The sequence below is a fragment of the Colius striatus genome, chromosome 2 (assembly GCF_028858725.1).
Source record: "Colius striatus isolate bColStr4 chromosome 2, bColStr4.1.hap1, whole genome shotgun sequence".
Lineage (NCBI taxonomy): Eukaryota > Metazoa > Chordata > Aves > Coliiformes > Coliidae > Colius > Colius striatus.
Window position 1 is genome coordinate 87,384,225 of NC_084760.1, and position 13,817 is coordinate 87,398,041.

Sequence of the window (13,817 nt, forward strand, 5' to 3'; positions counted from 1 at the left end):
GCCCGAGAACATGGTATTTCAAAAATGGGAATGGAAAACTTGGCAGGGGTAAGCCCAGTGTTGGAAATGAGCTTGGGGAAAAATGTAAGCATCTGACTCCCATTCCTGAGCTCGGACACCTGCTCGGTGCCACTGGACACAGGTCTGGTAGAGGTGTCGGGACAGCTGTAGCCAGCCCCGTGCCGCTGCCTTCCGCCGGCAAGTGCGAGCGGGGGGCGAGCGCCCTGCGCAGGCCACGCCACGAGCACTCTTGGTTGCTACACAGGCTACTCCGCGGCTCACGCCTGCGGGCGTGGAGACAGAGCCCTGCAGCAGGGCCGTGCCCGCGCACAGCAGGGCTGGCAGTGAGGCTCGTGTCCTCCGCAACGGCAGCCTCAGCCGGACGCGGCTCGCCCAGCGCCGTGCCCGGGAGCTGCGGGGCTACGGGCGGGGCGGCGGGGACAAAGGAGGCGGGGAGAGCCCGCAGGGCCGGGGAAGCCTGGTCTGGCGCGGGTTTCCGCAGCCGGAGCCGCTCGTCCCCTGGGCGGGAGCAAGCTGTGGATGCGGGCCGGGCGCGGGGAAGGCAGCGCGCACGGCACGGCACGGCACGGCACAGCGCGCGGGCAGGAAGCCGCCAGCGCTTCCGGGTCGCCAGGCGCCCGCGGCAGGGCCTCGGCTGCCCTCGGTGAGCGCGGCGGCTCGGGCAGGGGGCTCTTGCGGGGAGGGGGACTGTGTAGCGGATGGCAGCTCGGCCCGGCGGCGGGCTCTCGGAGGGGCTGGAGCACTGGCCGGGGACGGGCGGGCGGGCGCGGCGCAGGCAGCGGGGCGCCGGCCTTCGGGCGCGGGGCCGTCGCGGCGGCGGGGGCGGCGGCGGGCACTGCGTGGCCTCCGCAGGTCGCCACGGCCGGCCCGCGGGGACGCTGCTGCGGCAGAACCCGGCGGCGGGACGGATGGCGCCTTCGCCGGAGAACGACATGGAAACAGGGGTCTGGCCTCCGTTTCCTGATTGAAGAGGAGGACCTCGGCGTGCACCTTCGCCACGGTGGCGGTGGGGCTGTCTTTAAGTGCTCGCTGGTTTCCCCTGTCTCTGCACTGCACTCCCTGCCCCCCTCCCCCGAAAATCTTCTGGAAATGATGTTATTGAACAGACTTTTCACTCTCACTAGATATGGATAACGGGAAGGATGAAAAAAGTCGGACACTTTGTGCAACTTCACAAGAAGAGCAGAAAGGCCGAGGTAGATATTGCTAATCGGGTTCAGTGCTGTGATGTGGCATGTGCTGCCTTTTACATCAGTTACCATGTTTGACCCTGGTGTATTGCATCATTACCTGCTAAGGGTCATAAACCACAGTGCACTGGAAGAGTGTAAAAAACCCCACCAGTTCCTCAAAATAGGGGGTTCTGTGAAGAGTCATTTTTGCAGCCCATGGTTGATGGCATGCTTTCACTGTTGTCTTGTGTTATCCTAAGGAAAAGAAAAAAGGAAACGGAAGCGCAGTCGAAGCAGATCATCATCCATTTCATCCACATCATCTTCTAGCAGTACATCCACTTCTTCCTTTTCATCACGCTCATCGTCAAGGTCGTCTTCTTCAAGTAGCAGAGGTAAGGGACCTCCACGGGTACATTTGATGGCAGTTCTGATAGCACTCCTGGAAACATTTAAAGCCTAATTTAAATGTGACTAAAGCACCACAAAGGGATCATGTGGCATACTAGTTTGGAGTGCTTCTCTGAACCCTTTCCTATTGCTTTGCCAGGGTACCTTCCTCACACACAGTATGCAGCCTTTCTCTGTTAGTTTAAATAACTTCAAAATAGAAACTACTGTCTGGAGAAACATTTCCTTGTAACAGTGTGCTGTGTATATTTTAAACTCAGCATTTTGAAAGAAGGATGAATACAAATCTCTTTCTGCTTCAGATGTCTGTCAAGACCAGAGTGGAGTGTTTGGTTTAATTGTAATCTCGGTCACAACATTTCAAGTGTGTAAGTGGGGGGACTCATGAAGTTTGTTAGCACCAGTGCCCCCAAGTTCAGTAGAAACTGAAACCATTGCAGGATTAGACTTTCCATACTAAGCTGCTGCTTACAGTAGATGCTGTCTGGGAGTAGGCATAGATTTTTTTTCTGTGGGTATAACTTGTTTGTGTTTGTGAGTGTGGGTTAACAGAGACTTAATTCTGGTTCTCTTAAAGCAAATTTCCATCTGTATGGAAATATTACTCATTCTTAAGTAAGTGGCTTGATTCACTGTGCATGAGCTAAATGCGTTCAGAAGATATTTGAATCTATGAACTTGTACGTTTGATTGGCCGGGGTGGGGGGGTTCTCCTTTTCTTCTTGAATGAGTTTTAACTCATATGGTACACTCTAAAGCTTGTAAAATGAATTCAGATGTCGTGTCAGACACTGACTGTGTAGACGTGCTCTCTGGCTAATCTTTTTTGAGAGAAAAGGATCATTCTGCGTGAGGCTGGAGTTGTCAGCCTGCATACTCAGAGGTTTTTAGGAAACTTCACAGCTCCAACTTCCTCAAGTTTTCCCATTCCCAGAGGAGAGCAGGCAGTCTAGCAAAAGTGTCCTACAAGGGCATGTTTAAACAACTCTACTCCATCTAGGGAAGACAAGTCATGAGTAATTGAGCTAAGACAGATAAATAGGTGTAGGTGCTTGCTGGGAATAATTGTTCTGTGACTTGTAATGACCTCCAATTGCAGCAGGAGGGATTTGAATTAGACCTAGTAAAAATACATCCTGGCAGCAGCAGAGCAGTGGAATGGTGTTGCCTAACCTGTAGTTAAAAACCTCGAATGATGACAGCCCAGTCTCCTGTGTTGGGTGTAGCAGGAGTGGAGTTCACATTCTTTGAGGCAGCAAAATGGAGATTTCTTACGGCACTTCTGTCTGTGTTTCTCTCTTCTTATTTAGTAAGTGCAGCTGTAACGCTGTCTGTTAGATACTGGGCCGTGACTGGGGAGAATGAGAGGAGGGTGAGGGAAATGGTCTTCTGCTCCCTTGAGCTGTGTGCCCCACCAGCTTCCTCCAGTCTTGCTGGAAACATAGGGCATATGGAAAATTAATTTGAATGTAGAAAGTACATGCTTCGCTGTAGAAAGAAACACATTGGGATACAGAAACTGGGAATGCAGCTTGTTAGGTGGAGCAGGGCAGAGGATTCCCCTCAGACAGGAGACAAGCCGGCAAATAGGGGCTGGAGCGAGGAAGGTAGGGTGTTCGAGTATGGGAACAGATTGAGCTGGGGAGGAGGCCAGAGGGTGAGGAATGGCAACTCAAAAAGAGTCATCAGGAGGGGCGATGGCCTGGCTTAGCCTAGAAAGTCAACAGTTCAGTGCAGAAATGTAGAGAAGTTCTTTTGGGGTTTGTGGTCATGAGAAGCACAGCTAGGATGGTGGGAGGTAAAAACTGAGACTGGAAGAGATGTGGGCAAAGGAATAAAATTGGGCAAGTTTTTTTGCCATAGTGTAATTTTCAGAGTCTGGAAGGAAACCTGTTGTTATAGAATGTGGCCCTTTCCTCATGTTGGCAAGCATGACCAGATATACCTGGGTGCTTTTAATCCAGTCTGTTGTTACAAAGAAGCTGGACGTGATGATGATGGAATTAGTGTTTTCATCGTTTCCTCAGACATGCTTCTGCTGCCTTTGTCATTGGGAGGCCAAAAGAAGATTGCTGGAACAGCCTTACCTTAGACTTTTCTAGCTCTGAGTCTGGCTGTGTTCTGGTCTTTTGCCTGGAATTTATTGTATAGGAGCTGCAGAGCCGATAGCTTGAAGGCAGCATGTTGGAAGACTGGTAAGCAGTTTCACAGTCTCTCTAGGTTTACAGTCTTATAGTCAGAGCTGCTGCTCCAAAATTGACTTCCTCCCATGCCAACCACAGTATAATCTTCAAAATATATGATTGTCTTACAGAACTTGTGTTACTAAGAACCTTGAAGTTGACAGGTGATCGAGTAAGCGTGAAAAGTTTTTCATTAGACTTGAACAGTGGTAGTATTTTTAGTGGTTTGGCAGCCCCAACACTAGTTTTTGTTGCTTCCTTTGAGAGCCAGGTTAAACAACAGGGATATTTGCAGATCAACAGACAATTGCAATTTGTTAAATATGACTGTAGAACGAAGACAGAAATCTTGTCTCTATGAATATAATATATAGGTATTAAGTAATCAGGTACTTTCAGTTTCCTTGTTATACCAGCAAGTGGCAGTAAGTTAGTTGCTTTTCTCAGGATTAGGTTCAACCAGCATTAATTATCTTCATACATTTTACATTTCTGTATGCCTTATCTGTCAAACCAAGTGCCTTTGTCACAACGTTAAACTTACAGGGGCTTGGGTTGGCTTGGTTTTGTTGTTTTTTTTCTTTCAGATTCTCCCAAGTCTAAATCAAAGAAAAAGAAAAAAGAAAAACACAACAAAAAGGTAAAGAAAAACACAACAAAAACATTTACTGAGAAAAGTAGTTAAGAGACAGAAAGTAGTTTTTCCTATTTTGATAGCCTTGGGTGTCGTGTAAGATGTGATGCTTTTGTCTGTGCCTGTGTAAATCCAAGTCACACTTTAAAGGTTACAGCAGGTAATCTGATGCTTTGGCCTGTACTTGACTGCGTACCAGAGGAGAAATAATTTAAAGGCTCCTTTTGCCAGTCATTGCTGGTCCAGCTAGAATTGAGAGTAGTCTCTGAAGAAAAGTGAGGAAGCTCAATAGTTTTATAGGCTTTCTGTGAGAAGCAGCTATTTATAGTCAGAGAGAGAGGGTGGTAGGTTCTTGCTGTTGTAATTTTTCGTTTTGTTCAGACCTTCTGTTCAATTAATTTTATTGTGTATTGGGGTTACATTAAAAGAGAGATAATTGGGGATCAACACATTTCTGCTTCTCAAGTTGTCACGGGTTTTACTTTGGACAGCCCACACTCAGCAGCAGTAAGGGCAGGCAGCAGTGCCTGTCCTGACTAGCCAGGTTGTTGAGACCTACCCCTGCGTTTCCTTTTCTTTTTTGCCCTTGTTAGACTGTAAGCATGAGAGTGAATGTCTTATACTTGTAGAAAAGGAAAAAAGATAACAAAATGAAGAAAAAGAAAGAAAAGAAGAAAAAGAGAGAGAAAACAGGACCTGTCCAGCTTTCCAAGGTATGTTTGTTTGAGTCTGAAGTCCCATTACATTTCTCATCTAAACGCTTAAACCATCCCATCATGAAAATGTTTATAATGCCACCGGTTTTGTCCTCAGCAAATAGAAACCTGTGTCTCTTGTTTTGGACAGTTAGAAAGTACTAAATAATATTGTCTGCAATGTTATTTGAGGTTTGTAACATTACAAAATTAAGCAAAGCTTACATCTTTCTAATATGTGGTCTCATTTTAGTTCTTCAAAAACAAAAAGAAGAATGAAAACTACAGCATGATAACTGGAAAGAAAATTAAGATGAGAATAAAGAAGACTAAAGAGGATAAAGAGGTAAGAGTGAAAATAGCCCATACTTCTCTAGGGGATAATGCTATATCTATCTGTTAATATTTTTCTAATAGTAATCTTCTGTAGAAGAGCAGGTCTTGCAGTTAGGACTTGTAAATGGAATGTAGCTTTTAATGTGGCTGTGATGCCATCTGAGAAATTTTATTTCATTCTTTTGGCAAGTTTTGTATTATGAATGGCCTTGGAATACTCAGGCAGGAGTAGATAAACCAAAAGATGCTAGTGCAAGTTCTTACAATTCTGGTCTGTAACGTTTAGCCGATTTGTAGCTTTTCCTGTTGATGTAATTTGCATTGGTTTTAATTGCCATCATCTTCTTCCAGTTTCTTGTGATCAGTTGTGGTAGTTGGTGCTTTACTGTGGGTTTTTTTCTACTGCATGTGAGGGTAGTCATTGTTTAGATGGGAATTGTAAAAAGATGATAGCAGTAATAGGAGCCTGTGCTCATTCCTTTTCTCAAAGCAGTCAGATGTTTTTGCTGAGATACTCAGGGAAACGGGTATCATGAGGAGCATTCTCAGCTCTTGCTGTGGGTGTTGGAACTTGGCTCTTCGGTGTATTCTCCTTTTCAGCGGTTTCCACACCTCAGAGTGATCTGCAGGGGGCTTCTGGTACCAGTATGTGTTTTAACACTGTGTGTTAAAAGTGTTACTTTGCCAAGGTACCCCATTTGGCAGATTCTGATTCAGCCTTAACAGCCCATTCTATAGCTACCAAAGCAGATCTGAGTGTTCCAAGTCTGATTGGATAAAAAATACGTTGTCTTCTTTCTGTGAAGTTTGTGTTAAATGACGCTGAGCATTTGCCAGCCTCGTCACGGTGACCTGCTTGTTACAATATTTGATAGCACATGATGTTGGTCCTTTTTTGATTGATGCCCACAGTCATGAACATGCTGAATTGAACAATATCCATTCTTCACAGTAGTTTAAGATTCAGTACTTGTTTTATAAATTGTGATTTTAAACAACACTAGAAGCAAGTTTTTTGGCTGTTTGAGCCTTCTCTTAGATAAAGAAAGAACCTAAATTCATGGTTCCCTTTCTGTTGTGCTGCAAGCTGCTTCTGCATAGGAAAAAAAATTAGACTTCTCAAAGCACAAGACTTGCTATGTGTACAGTGAAAGTTGCCTCAGACAGCAGATAATTCATCTGTCCTGCTTGGGAGTTCCTTCCTGAGCAGGCTTTGTGTTACATGATGACAAACAGGTCAACAGAGGTTCTGCTCCCCCTCTACTCTGCCCTGATGAGGCCTCATCTGGAGTCCTGTGTCCAGTTCTGGGCTCCCCAGGTCAAGAGGGACAGAGAACTGCTGGAGAGAGTCCAGCGCAGGGCCACCAAGATGATCAGGGGACTGGAACATCTTTCATATGAGGAAAGGCTGCGGGAACTGGGGCTGTTTAGTCTAGAGAAGTGGACACTGAGGGGGGACTTCATCAACACTTATAAGTACCTGATAGGTACATGTCAAGAGGATGGGGTGAGACCTTTTCTGTTGTCTCCAGTGACAGGACTAGAAGTAATGGACAAAAGCTGGAACACAAAATGTTCCACTTAAACACAAGGAAAATCACCTTTTCTGTTCAGGTGAGGGAGCCCTGGCACAGGCTGCCCAGGGAGAGTGTGGAGTCTCCTTCTCTGGAGGTTTTCAAACCCCACCTGGATGTGTTCCTGTGTGAACTGATGGAGGGGAACCTGCTTTAGCAGGGGGATTGGATGAGATGATCTCTAGAGGTCCCTTCCAACCCCTCTACCATTCTGGGATGCTGTGATTCTAAGCCATCTGGTGAGGTAGTGACAGCGGCAGCTTGTCTCCTGGGGCCTCTCTCCTGAGTGCCCTGGGCCTTGCCCAGTGGGAGTCCTGCTGGCAGTGGAGGGCACAGCCTGGGCCCTGCGGGGTGCAGGTCTGTTCACCCACCACCTCTGCTCTTCTGCCCTGCAGAGAGACCGGAACCGCGCGGAACTCCTTGAATTCCTGAACTCTGCCTTGTAGCAGGAGTGCTGACCGAGGGCCCGTGGGCAGCCCAAGCCACCATCATCATGCCAGCAAAGCACTCAAGGGAAACTCAGGGACAAGGACACTGCCTTTGATGAGACCAGACTCTCCTGTCGAGATGACAATCGAGATGCCCTTTTTTAATGGCAAAGTGAAGAACTGGTAACTTGTTGAGGAAGATCCAAATCCTCCTTTTGAGATCCTAAGGTAACAGCCAGGCTGTGGTGTTTTAGAAGAGCCTTGGAGTATGTCACTGACAATGATAAGAATTGACACACGGAAGTCCAATAATGTAATTTCTACCCTAACTGCATGCGGAACGCACTCTAAATTTCATATGTCGTAATGTTTCCAGTAGTTTAAGCAAAGCAGAGTATTTGTAAATGTCTGTTTGAAAGATGAGGCGTTTCTCTATGTACATTTTTCCCAGTAGTGTTTTAACTTGTCCTAAAGAGCAAATTTACCCTTGTAAATAGAACATGCTTTTACAGAAATTACTTTTTTTGTCAGTTCATTCACTATTACATTATTTTTTCTAAGAGTTTGAATTCTTTCTCTGGACAGTTTATTGCTCCATCTCACTAGAAAGTGTAACAGTAAAATACTCTAGAGCAATAATGGTAGCTGAATGATTTTTATCCTAAAATAGAAGCAGGAAAGGTTTCTGGATTTGTTTGTTCATCTGGATGGACTGTTCAAAGGCAGCTCACGATAGATAGTTCAGCCTCCACATCTGGAGTTGCAGTTCCTAGACCTAAAAAGTCTGGAGTTCTGGCCTGCCTTTCTGATCATATGAGCTGTATGTCAAGTCTCCCTCCCTCTAAGTGTAGCAAGACATGTATCGCATGCCTTAGTCTAATGGAAGAAGGAGCCGTGGGAATGATGCTGGGTCACACAGCGATGATGACTTTCCAGGTGTGTTGGTGTCTACTGTGAGATGAGACAGGTCTGGATGTGCAGCTGGACCCCAGCATAACACCGGTGTTAGTGTTTGCCCTGGTAGTTTGCTCAGTGCTTGCTCACTTCAGTCTGGAGCTATGACTTTGGGTTACCTGGCAGGTCCCTGTGTACATAACCCTGATGTGGGAATTCCACTCAAGTCTCTGATGTAGCAGATGCCCCTTGGGAACCACAATTTAGGAATACTTGGATAAAGGAGTCAAGGGCAGTTGACTTGGACGGGAATATCAGGTGTACAGTGGTCAGAGTGTGGAAAGATCATTAAACAGCAAATGGAAAACTTTCTGTGTCTGCCGTGGTGTTTTAACTGCATCTGAAGGTCTGTACTACTGCTCAAAGGATCATTCAAAAACTCTTTGATGTGTGCAACTGTCTGAAGATTGTTGAATTCTGTCTTTTCTCTAGTTTGGTGGGGTTTTTTTGTGAAACGTTTTGCAGTTGTTGCAGAGATGTCGTTTAGAGACCAAAGCCATAATCCAGAAGAGCAAGTCCTTCTATCTCTATGAATGTGAGAACACACAGGTAAGAACTGGAGCTTCCTTCGTGTTTAACTTGGTAATGGAAGCGTTTTGGAAACACTGTTCTGAAATGTCAGTAGGGGAAAAAACAAAAAAAACCCACAAACAAAACTTCCTCCTTTTTTTACCATGGTTTGAGTTATCACTTTGGTATCTTCTAGCTAGTGATGGCAAAGCATCTTGCCCAGATAAGCAGCTTTTGTCTCTCGACTTGTATTAACAAGGTTCATCCCAAACACACTCTTAGAACACTCTAACATCCTTGCCATTCCCCAGGGAATATTTCATGTAGAGATAGTATCATTTCCTGAAAATGTAGGGGCAAGAAATGGAAGTTTGGAAGATAGAATAAGAGGAATGGGCAACCCAGTGATCACACTTGTAAAGAACTGCATTGCAATCAACTGCATTGATTGGAAAGGTCAATTGACTTAATTTGCTTTTTGCTGCCTTATTGAAGATCGGTCTAGGTTGTAAAACCTCCCCCGCTGTTCCATGCTAGTATGGAAAAGGCAGAGGACCTTTAGTAATAGGATGTGTCTGGTTGCTCCTTTTCGGGTTTGGCAGTTGCCAACTCATGTCTGTGCAAAGTCAGATCACTTTTTCTTTAAAAAAAATAAGGAAAAAAAGGGATTTTTGTTTTCTGTTTCAGGACAGAGGGATTTTTCCTGTTCAGTTTGACCTGCTGGATATGCTTTGCTTTAAAGTATTTCAATGCCAGCACTTATATCGCAACCATCATTTCTTTTAGTGGGCAGTGATTCAGTTTTCTCCTGCCCAGTCAGTTACAAGTGCTGTCTGAATCTTCCCGGCAGTTGTTGCTTTTCTAAGCCTCCTTTTCTTTGTGTAGACTCTCAGAATTGTAAAGAGGTTTGAGTTTACATTGCATCCTTCCCTGTCCCACGTCTCCCTACAGGAACTGAGATCATGTTCATCTTCTTGAGAGTGAGCATCTTTGAGGCTGCTGTTTGGAGCTGGCCAGCAGTTTCCAGTCTCCCTAGTGAGCACAGACCCATACAGTCAGGACTGTTTGCCATGCCTTGCTGCCTCAGGAAAGAAGTTAACTTTATTGGCCTTTCCACTAAAGCATAGATTCTTAATACTGCCTCAGACCACTCTTGTAGCAGCTGGACCAAAGGCTGAACCAGGTGTGAAGGTTATGACAGTAAGGTAAGAGATGGAGAGGAATGTGATAAAATAAAGATTGTGAGGGAGCTGTGATGGGGCGTGGGATGTCGACCTGATATGCAAATGGCTGGCAGAGGGCCTTGCTACCAGGTCTCCAAAAAAGCACATTGTGGGGGAAGATGAAGGCAGGAACAGCAGATGAGGTACGAGGCAGGGTTGGAGGCAGACTACAGCTGCCAGAAGCCATGGAGTGGGGCGGTGGTCAGGTGGTAAGGAAGGGGCTGCAGCAGCTTATCTGGCTGCACAGGGTGAGATTCTTGCTAAAATGCTGAATAATAGAAGTCTTTCAGATGTGAAATCTACTTTTGTATGTGTGACAGTCTTCTCTGTCACACCCACTTTCCGTGTCCTTCCATTGTTTTCATTTGTGAGAATCATGCACAACCCAACGAGTTTTTTTAACAACAGAAATTCCAGAAGTGGAAGTCAGGGGGTGGAAAGGAGGGGAAGGATATATTCTCTGAGCTGCTGCTGTCATGCCTGTCCTCCTTGGCCCTGTTCTCTCGAACTATTCCATCCCACTTAAAAACAGTTGTGCTGCAAGCAGCAGCATTGGTTAAGACTTGGCCCCTTGGGTTTTATGCCTGTTGCTCTTTAAGACCTTGCTACCACACTAGTCCTGCCTCCTGCTTGTGTGCTGCAGCTAAACAGGCTTAAGTGTAAAATGACTGCGTGGTTTCCATCGGTTCTGTGGTGGAGGGTGCTCATTTGTATCTGGATCTAGTAATTGTCAGGAAGCAAGCAAGGAACCAGCTCTTTCTAAAGATCTCGCCACAGTTGATACAATTGATGGTAGCCCCAAAAGTTACCAGAGGGGAATGGAGCACAGTTACATACATTTCCTTACGCTGGGAAAACAGGCAAAACCCAATCATGAAAGAATGATTGGTGCAGGTAATTGATTCAAGCAGTTCTGGTGGGCAATGTGATTCTTTGACACTTGTTTCCTTTATGATTTGCCTGAACTTTTCTCCTTTGCCCATACTAAAATGTGCAAGAGATCAAGATGGTAACATACTTACAAATACCACGTTGTCTGGGAAGTAGTTGCTTGTATTGAACTGCACTGTCCGTCCCGCAGCACTGAGCAGAGCCTGTGGGTTTGATTCCTGTTCAATATTTAGTATGGTTCAACTCGGGCAAGTCGTGCTGTTCTGCTGGGCTCAGGTGGTTGGTGCTGCAGGAATAGGTGAGCTTCCTGGTCATCCCCTGCAGTGGGGAAAACAGAGCTCTCTGAACAGGAGAGAAGCAGAGGTCACAGAGGCTGAAGGAACTTGCCCTAGGGTCACCTGCTGAACCTGCCCTGCTGAGGTGCAGGTGGGGGCCGTGACCACTGGATGGAGCTCTGTTGTGCTTTGCTGGAGGTGTTAAACGTACGCCTGGTCTTTACTGTGTGTATTTAGAAACAAGTTTCCAGTTCTCGCTGAGCTCTCAAGGTTGGGAACTCCACTCTCATGCGGGCACTCTGTGAAATGGCTGGATTTTAGTTGGTAGTGGGTCCTCCTGGACAATATGAGGTTCTGGGCACACCTGGAAATCCTCCCCTGCTACCTGGTTATATTTGAAGCTGTAGGGCAATAAGATTTGGAGGAGCTGCTGCTTAAGATTATAGGCAAACACTCAGCCTTCTGTCTCTGGACAAAACTGAATCATCCAAATCAGGGGACTGGAACATCTTTCTTATGAGGAAGGGCTGCGAGACCTGAGGCTGTTCAGCCTGGAGCAGACTGAGGGAGGACCTCATCAACACTTAGAAGTATCTAACAGGTGTATATCAAAAGGATGGGGCTACACTTTTTTTCTGTAGTGTCCAAGTGACAGGAGTAGGGGTAATGGACACAAAAAATGAACACAAAAAGTTCCACTTAAACACAAGGGAAAACTTTACTGTAAGGCTGAGGGAGCCCTGGCACAGGCTGCCCAGGGAGGGTGTGGAGTCTTCTCTGGAGGTTTTCAAACCTCACCTGGACACGTTCTTGTGTGACCTGATTGAGAGGAACCTGCTTTAGCAGGGGGGTGTACTGGATGATGTCTAAAGGTCCCTTCCAACCCCCAGCATTCTGTGATTCTATGAGATTGCTGTCCAGTGGCTGTTGGGATTTTTTTTTTCTGCCTGTTCAATTTCAGTCTTAAATTGCGATTCATGGGTAGCAGGAAACATGCTGTGTTTTCTGAGGGAGGATCAGGCCATGGTGCTGCGGGCTCTAAGGAAGTACATCGAGAGAGAGGCTTTTCCAAGCAGTGTGACACACGCCATCGACATCCCGTCTGATAGGTGTACCTTGATCCCAGAGGGGACAGTGTTTAAAGTGCCAGTTGCCATCAGAGTGCTCTGGGGTCCTGACACCCGTGTGCCCGCAGCCGCTGCTGCTCTCTTCCAAGAAGGCACCAGGCACAGCAGCTGCCATCAGTTGTGCGGTGTTTCCCGCCGCTGATGCGCTGCTCTCGGCGGAAGGGCGATGGGGCAAGGAGGGAGGGATGTGCGAGTGCCCCGAGGCGGTTGCAAGCTGCGGGCGCTGCCGGCAGGTGGCATTGCTGCATTGCTGCCCTCCTGCACCCAACCGGCCCCGGAATTTAAGGTGTGCTTTTTGTTTTTTAACCTTTGGACATTGGCTTGGCGCTTTCTTATTCTGAAACCTTGTAATTAGCCTGTAAAGACCTAATTATGTGTTGTTTATGGGGAACATTTTTTACTGCTGTACTGTTCGTTTAATCCAGCCTTTGTTCATTTCCTACCCTTGGCTGTGCTGTGCACGGACAATAGTCCCTCCTGCTGGCGATTTAACTGGAAGCTTTTAACTTTCTAAGTACTTGAGTGCAAGAGGGCAAGTTGCTGAGAGCCAGTGGGGACCTGGAAGGACCAGGTGTTCTGACACCATCTCTACTTAGGGCTACTGAGTTCTGCAGAAACTGCACCATCCTCCTCTCTAGCTCTTAAACAGAATAGAATCGTAGACTCATTTTGGATGGAAAAGACTTTTAAGATCAAGTCCAACCACTAACCTCACACTGCCAAGCCCATCACTAAACTAAACCATATCCCTCAGCACCTCATCTACATGTCTTTTAAATATTTCTAGGGATGGTGACTCCACCACCTCCCTGGGCAGCCCATTCCAATGCTTAACAACCCTCTCGGTGAAAAAGTTCTTCCTAATGTTGAAGCTAAACCTTCCTAATGTCCAATCTAAACCTAAATAATTTCAGGCCTTCAGTGCCAGGATATAAAAAAACCCACCAAAACCTGAGGAGTATTTCACTGTCACTGCTTCATCCCACATATAGTTATTTCAATAGGCTTCACACTAAATTAGATGTGACCTGTTTCTTGCTTTAGGCAAGCTGAGACTGCAGAGAATAAGGTTGGAAACGGCACTGCATGTGGATTGTGGCCTGATAGAGGCCTCCCGAGAACATGGCACAGTGATCGCTGAGCAGGTGTCACAGGAGTTACACTCTGAGAGTAGATACTCTGACACAGTAAACACATGTGCTCTTTCCCCTGCTTCTGCAGTATCTGCTGCTGGCTCAGATGAGATTTATTTGATTGAGGCAAAGTGTAATTGTGACTAAAGTATAATCTGCTTACCTAGCCAAGACCCTAAGAATGTGTAATTCTGTGAGTTATATAAGATTATAAGATAATCACAAATCACCACATAACTTGCTGTACTGC

General features: G+C 46.3%; 1 protein-coding gene across 2 annotated transcripts; it reads left to right on the plus strand.

The window, feature by feature from the left end:
- Nucleotides 1-473: 473 nt before the first annotated feature.
- Nucleotides 474-8,718, plus strand: LOC133625018 (corepressor interacting with RBPJ 1-like). Of its 2 annotated transcripts, XM_061991389.1 has the most exons (7): nucleotides 474-664; nucleotides 1,146-1,217; nucleotides 1,454-1,588; nucleotides 4,375-4,427; nucleotides 5,051-5,134; nucleotides 5,370-5,462; nucleotides 7,422-8,718. In XM_061991389.1, exons 1-7 carry the CDS (start codon nucleotides 541-543, stop codon nucleotides 7,470-7,472), a joined length of 612 nt encoding a protein of 203 aa, XP_061847373.1. In that variant the 5' UTR covers nucleotides 474-540; the 3' UTR covers nucleotides 7,473-8,718. The 2 variants fall into 2 exon arrangements, with proteins under 2 accessions (XP_061847373.1, XP_061847374.1); XM_061991390.1 differs by lacking the exon at nucleotides 1,146-1,217.
- Nucleotides 8,719-13,817: the final 5,099 nt, after the last annotated feature.

Coding starts and splice junctions, on each gene's coding strand:
- LOC133625018 (XM_061991389.1), top strand. CDS start 541: ATGCGGGCCGGGCGCGGGGAAGGCAGCGCGCACGGCACGGCACGGCAC. Junction 665..1,145: donor CAGGGCCTCGGCTGCCCTCG/GTGAGCGCGGCG, acceptor CACTCTCACTAG/ATATGGATAACGGGAAGGAT. Junction 1,589..4,374: donor GTCTTCTTCAAGTAGCAGAG/GTAAGGGACCTC, acceptor TTTTTCTTTCAG/ATTCTCCCAAGTCTAAATCA.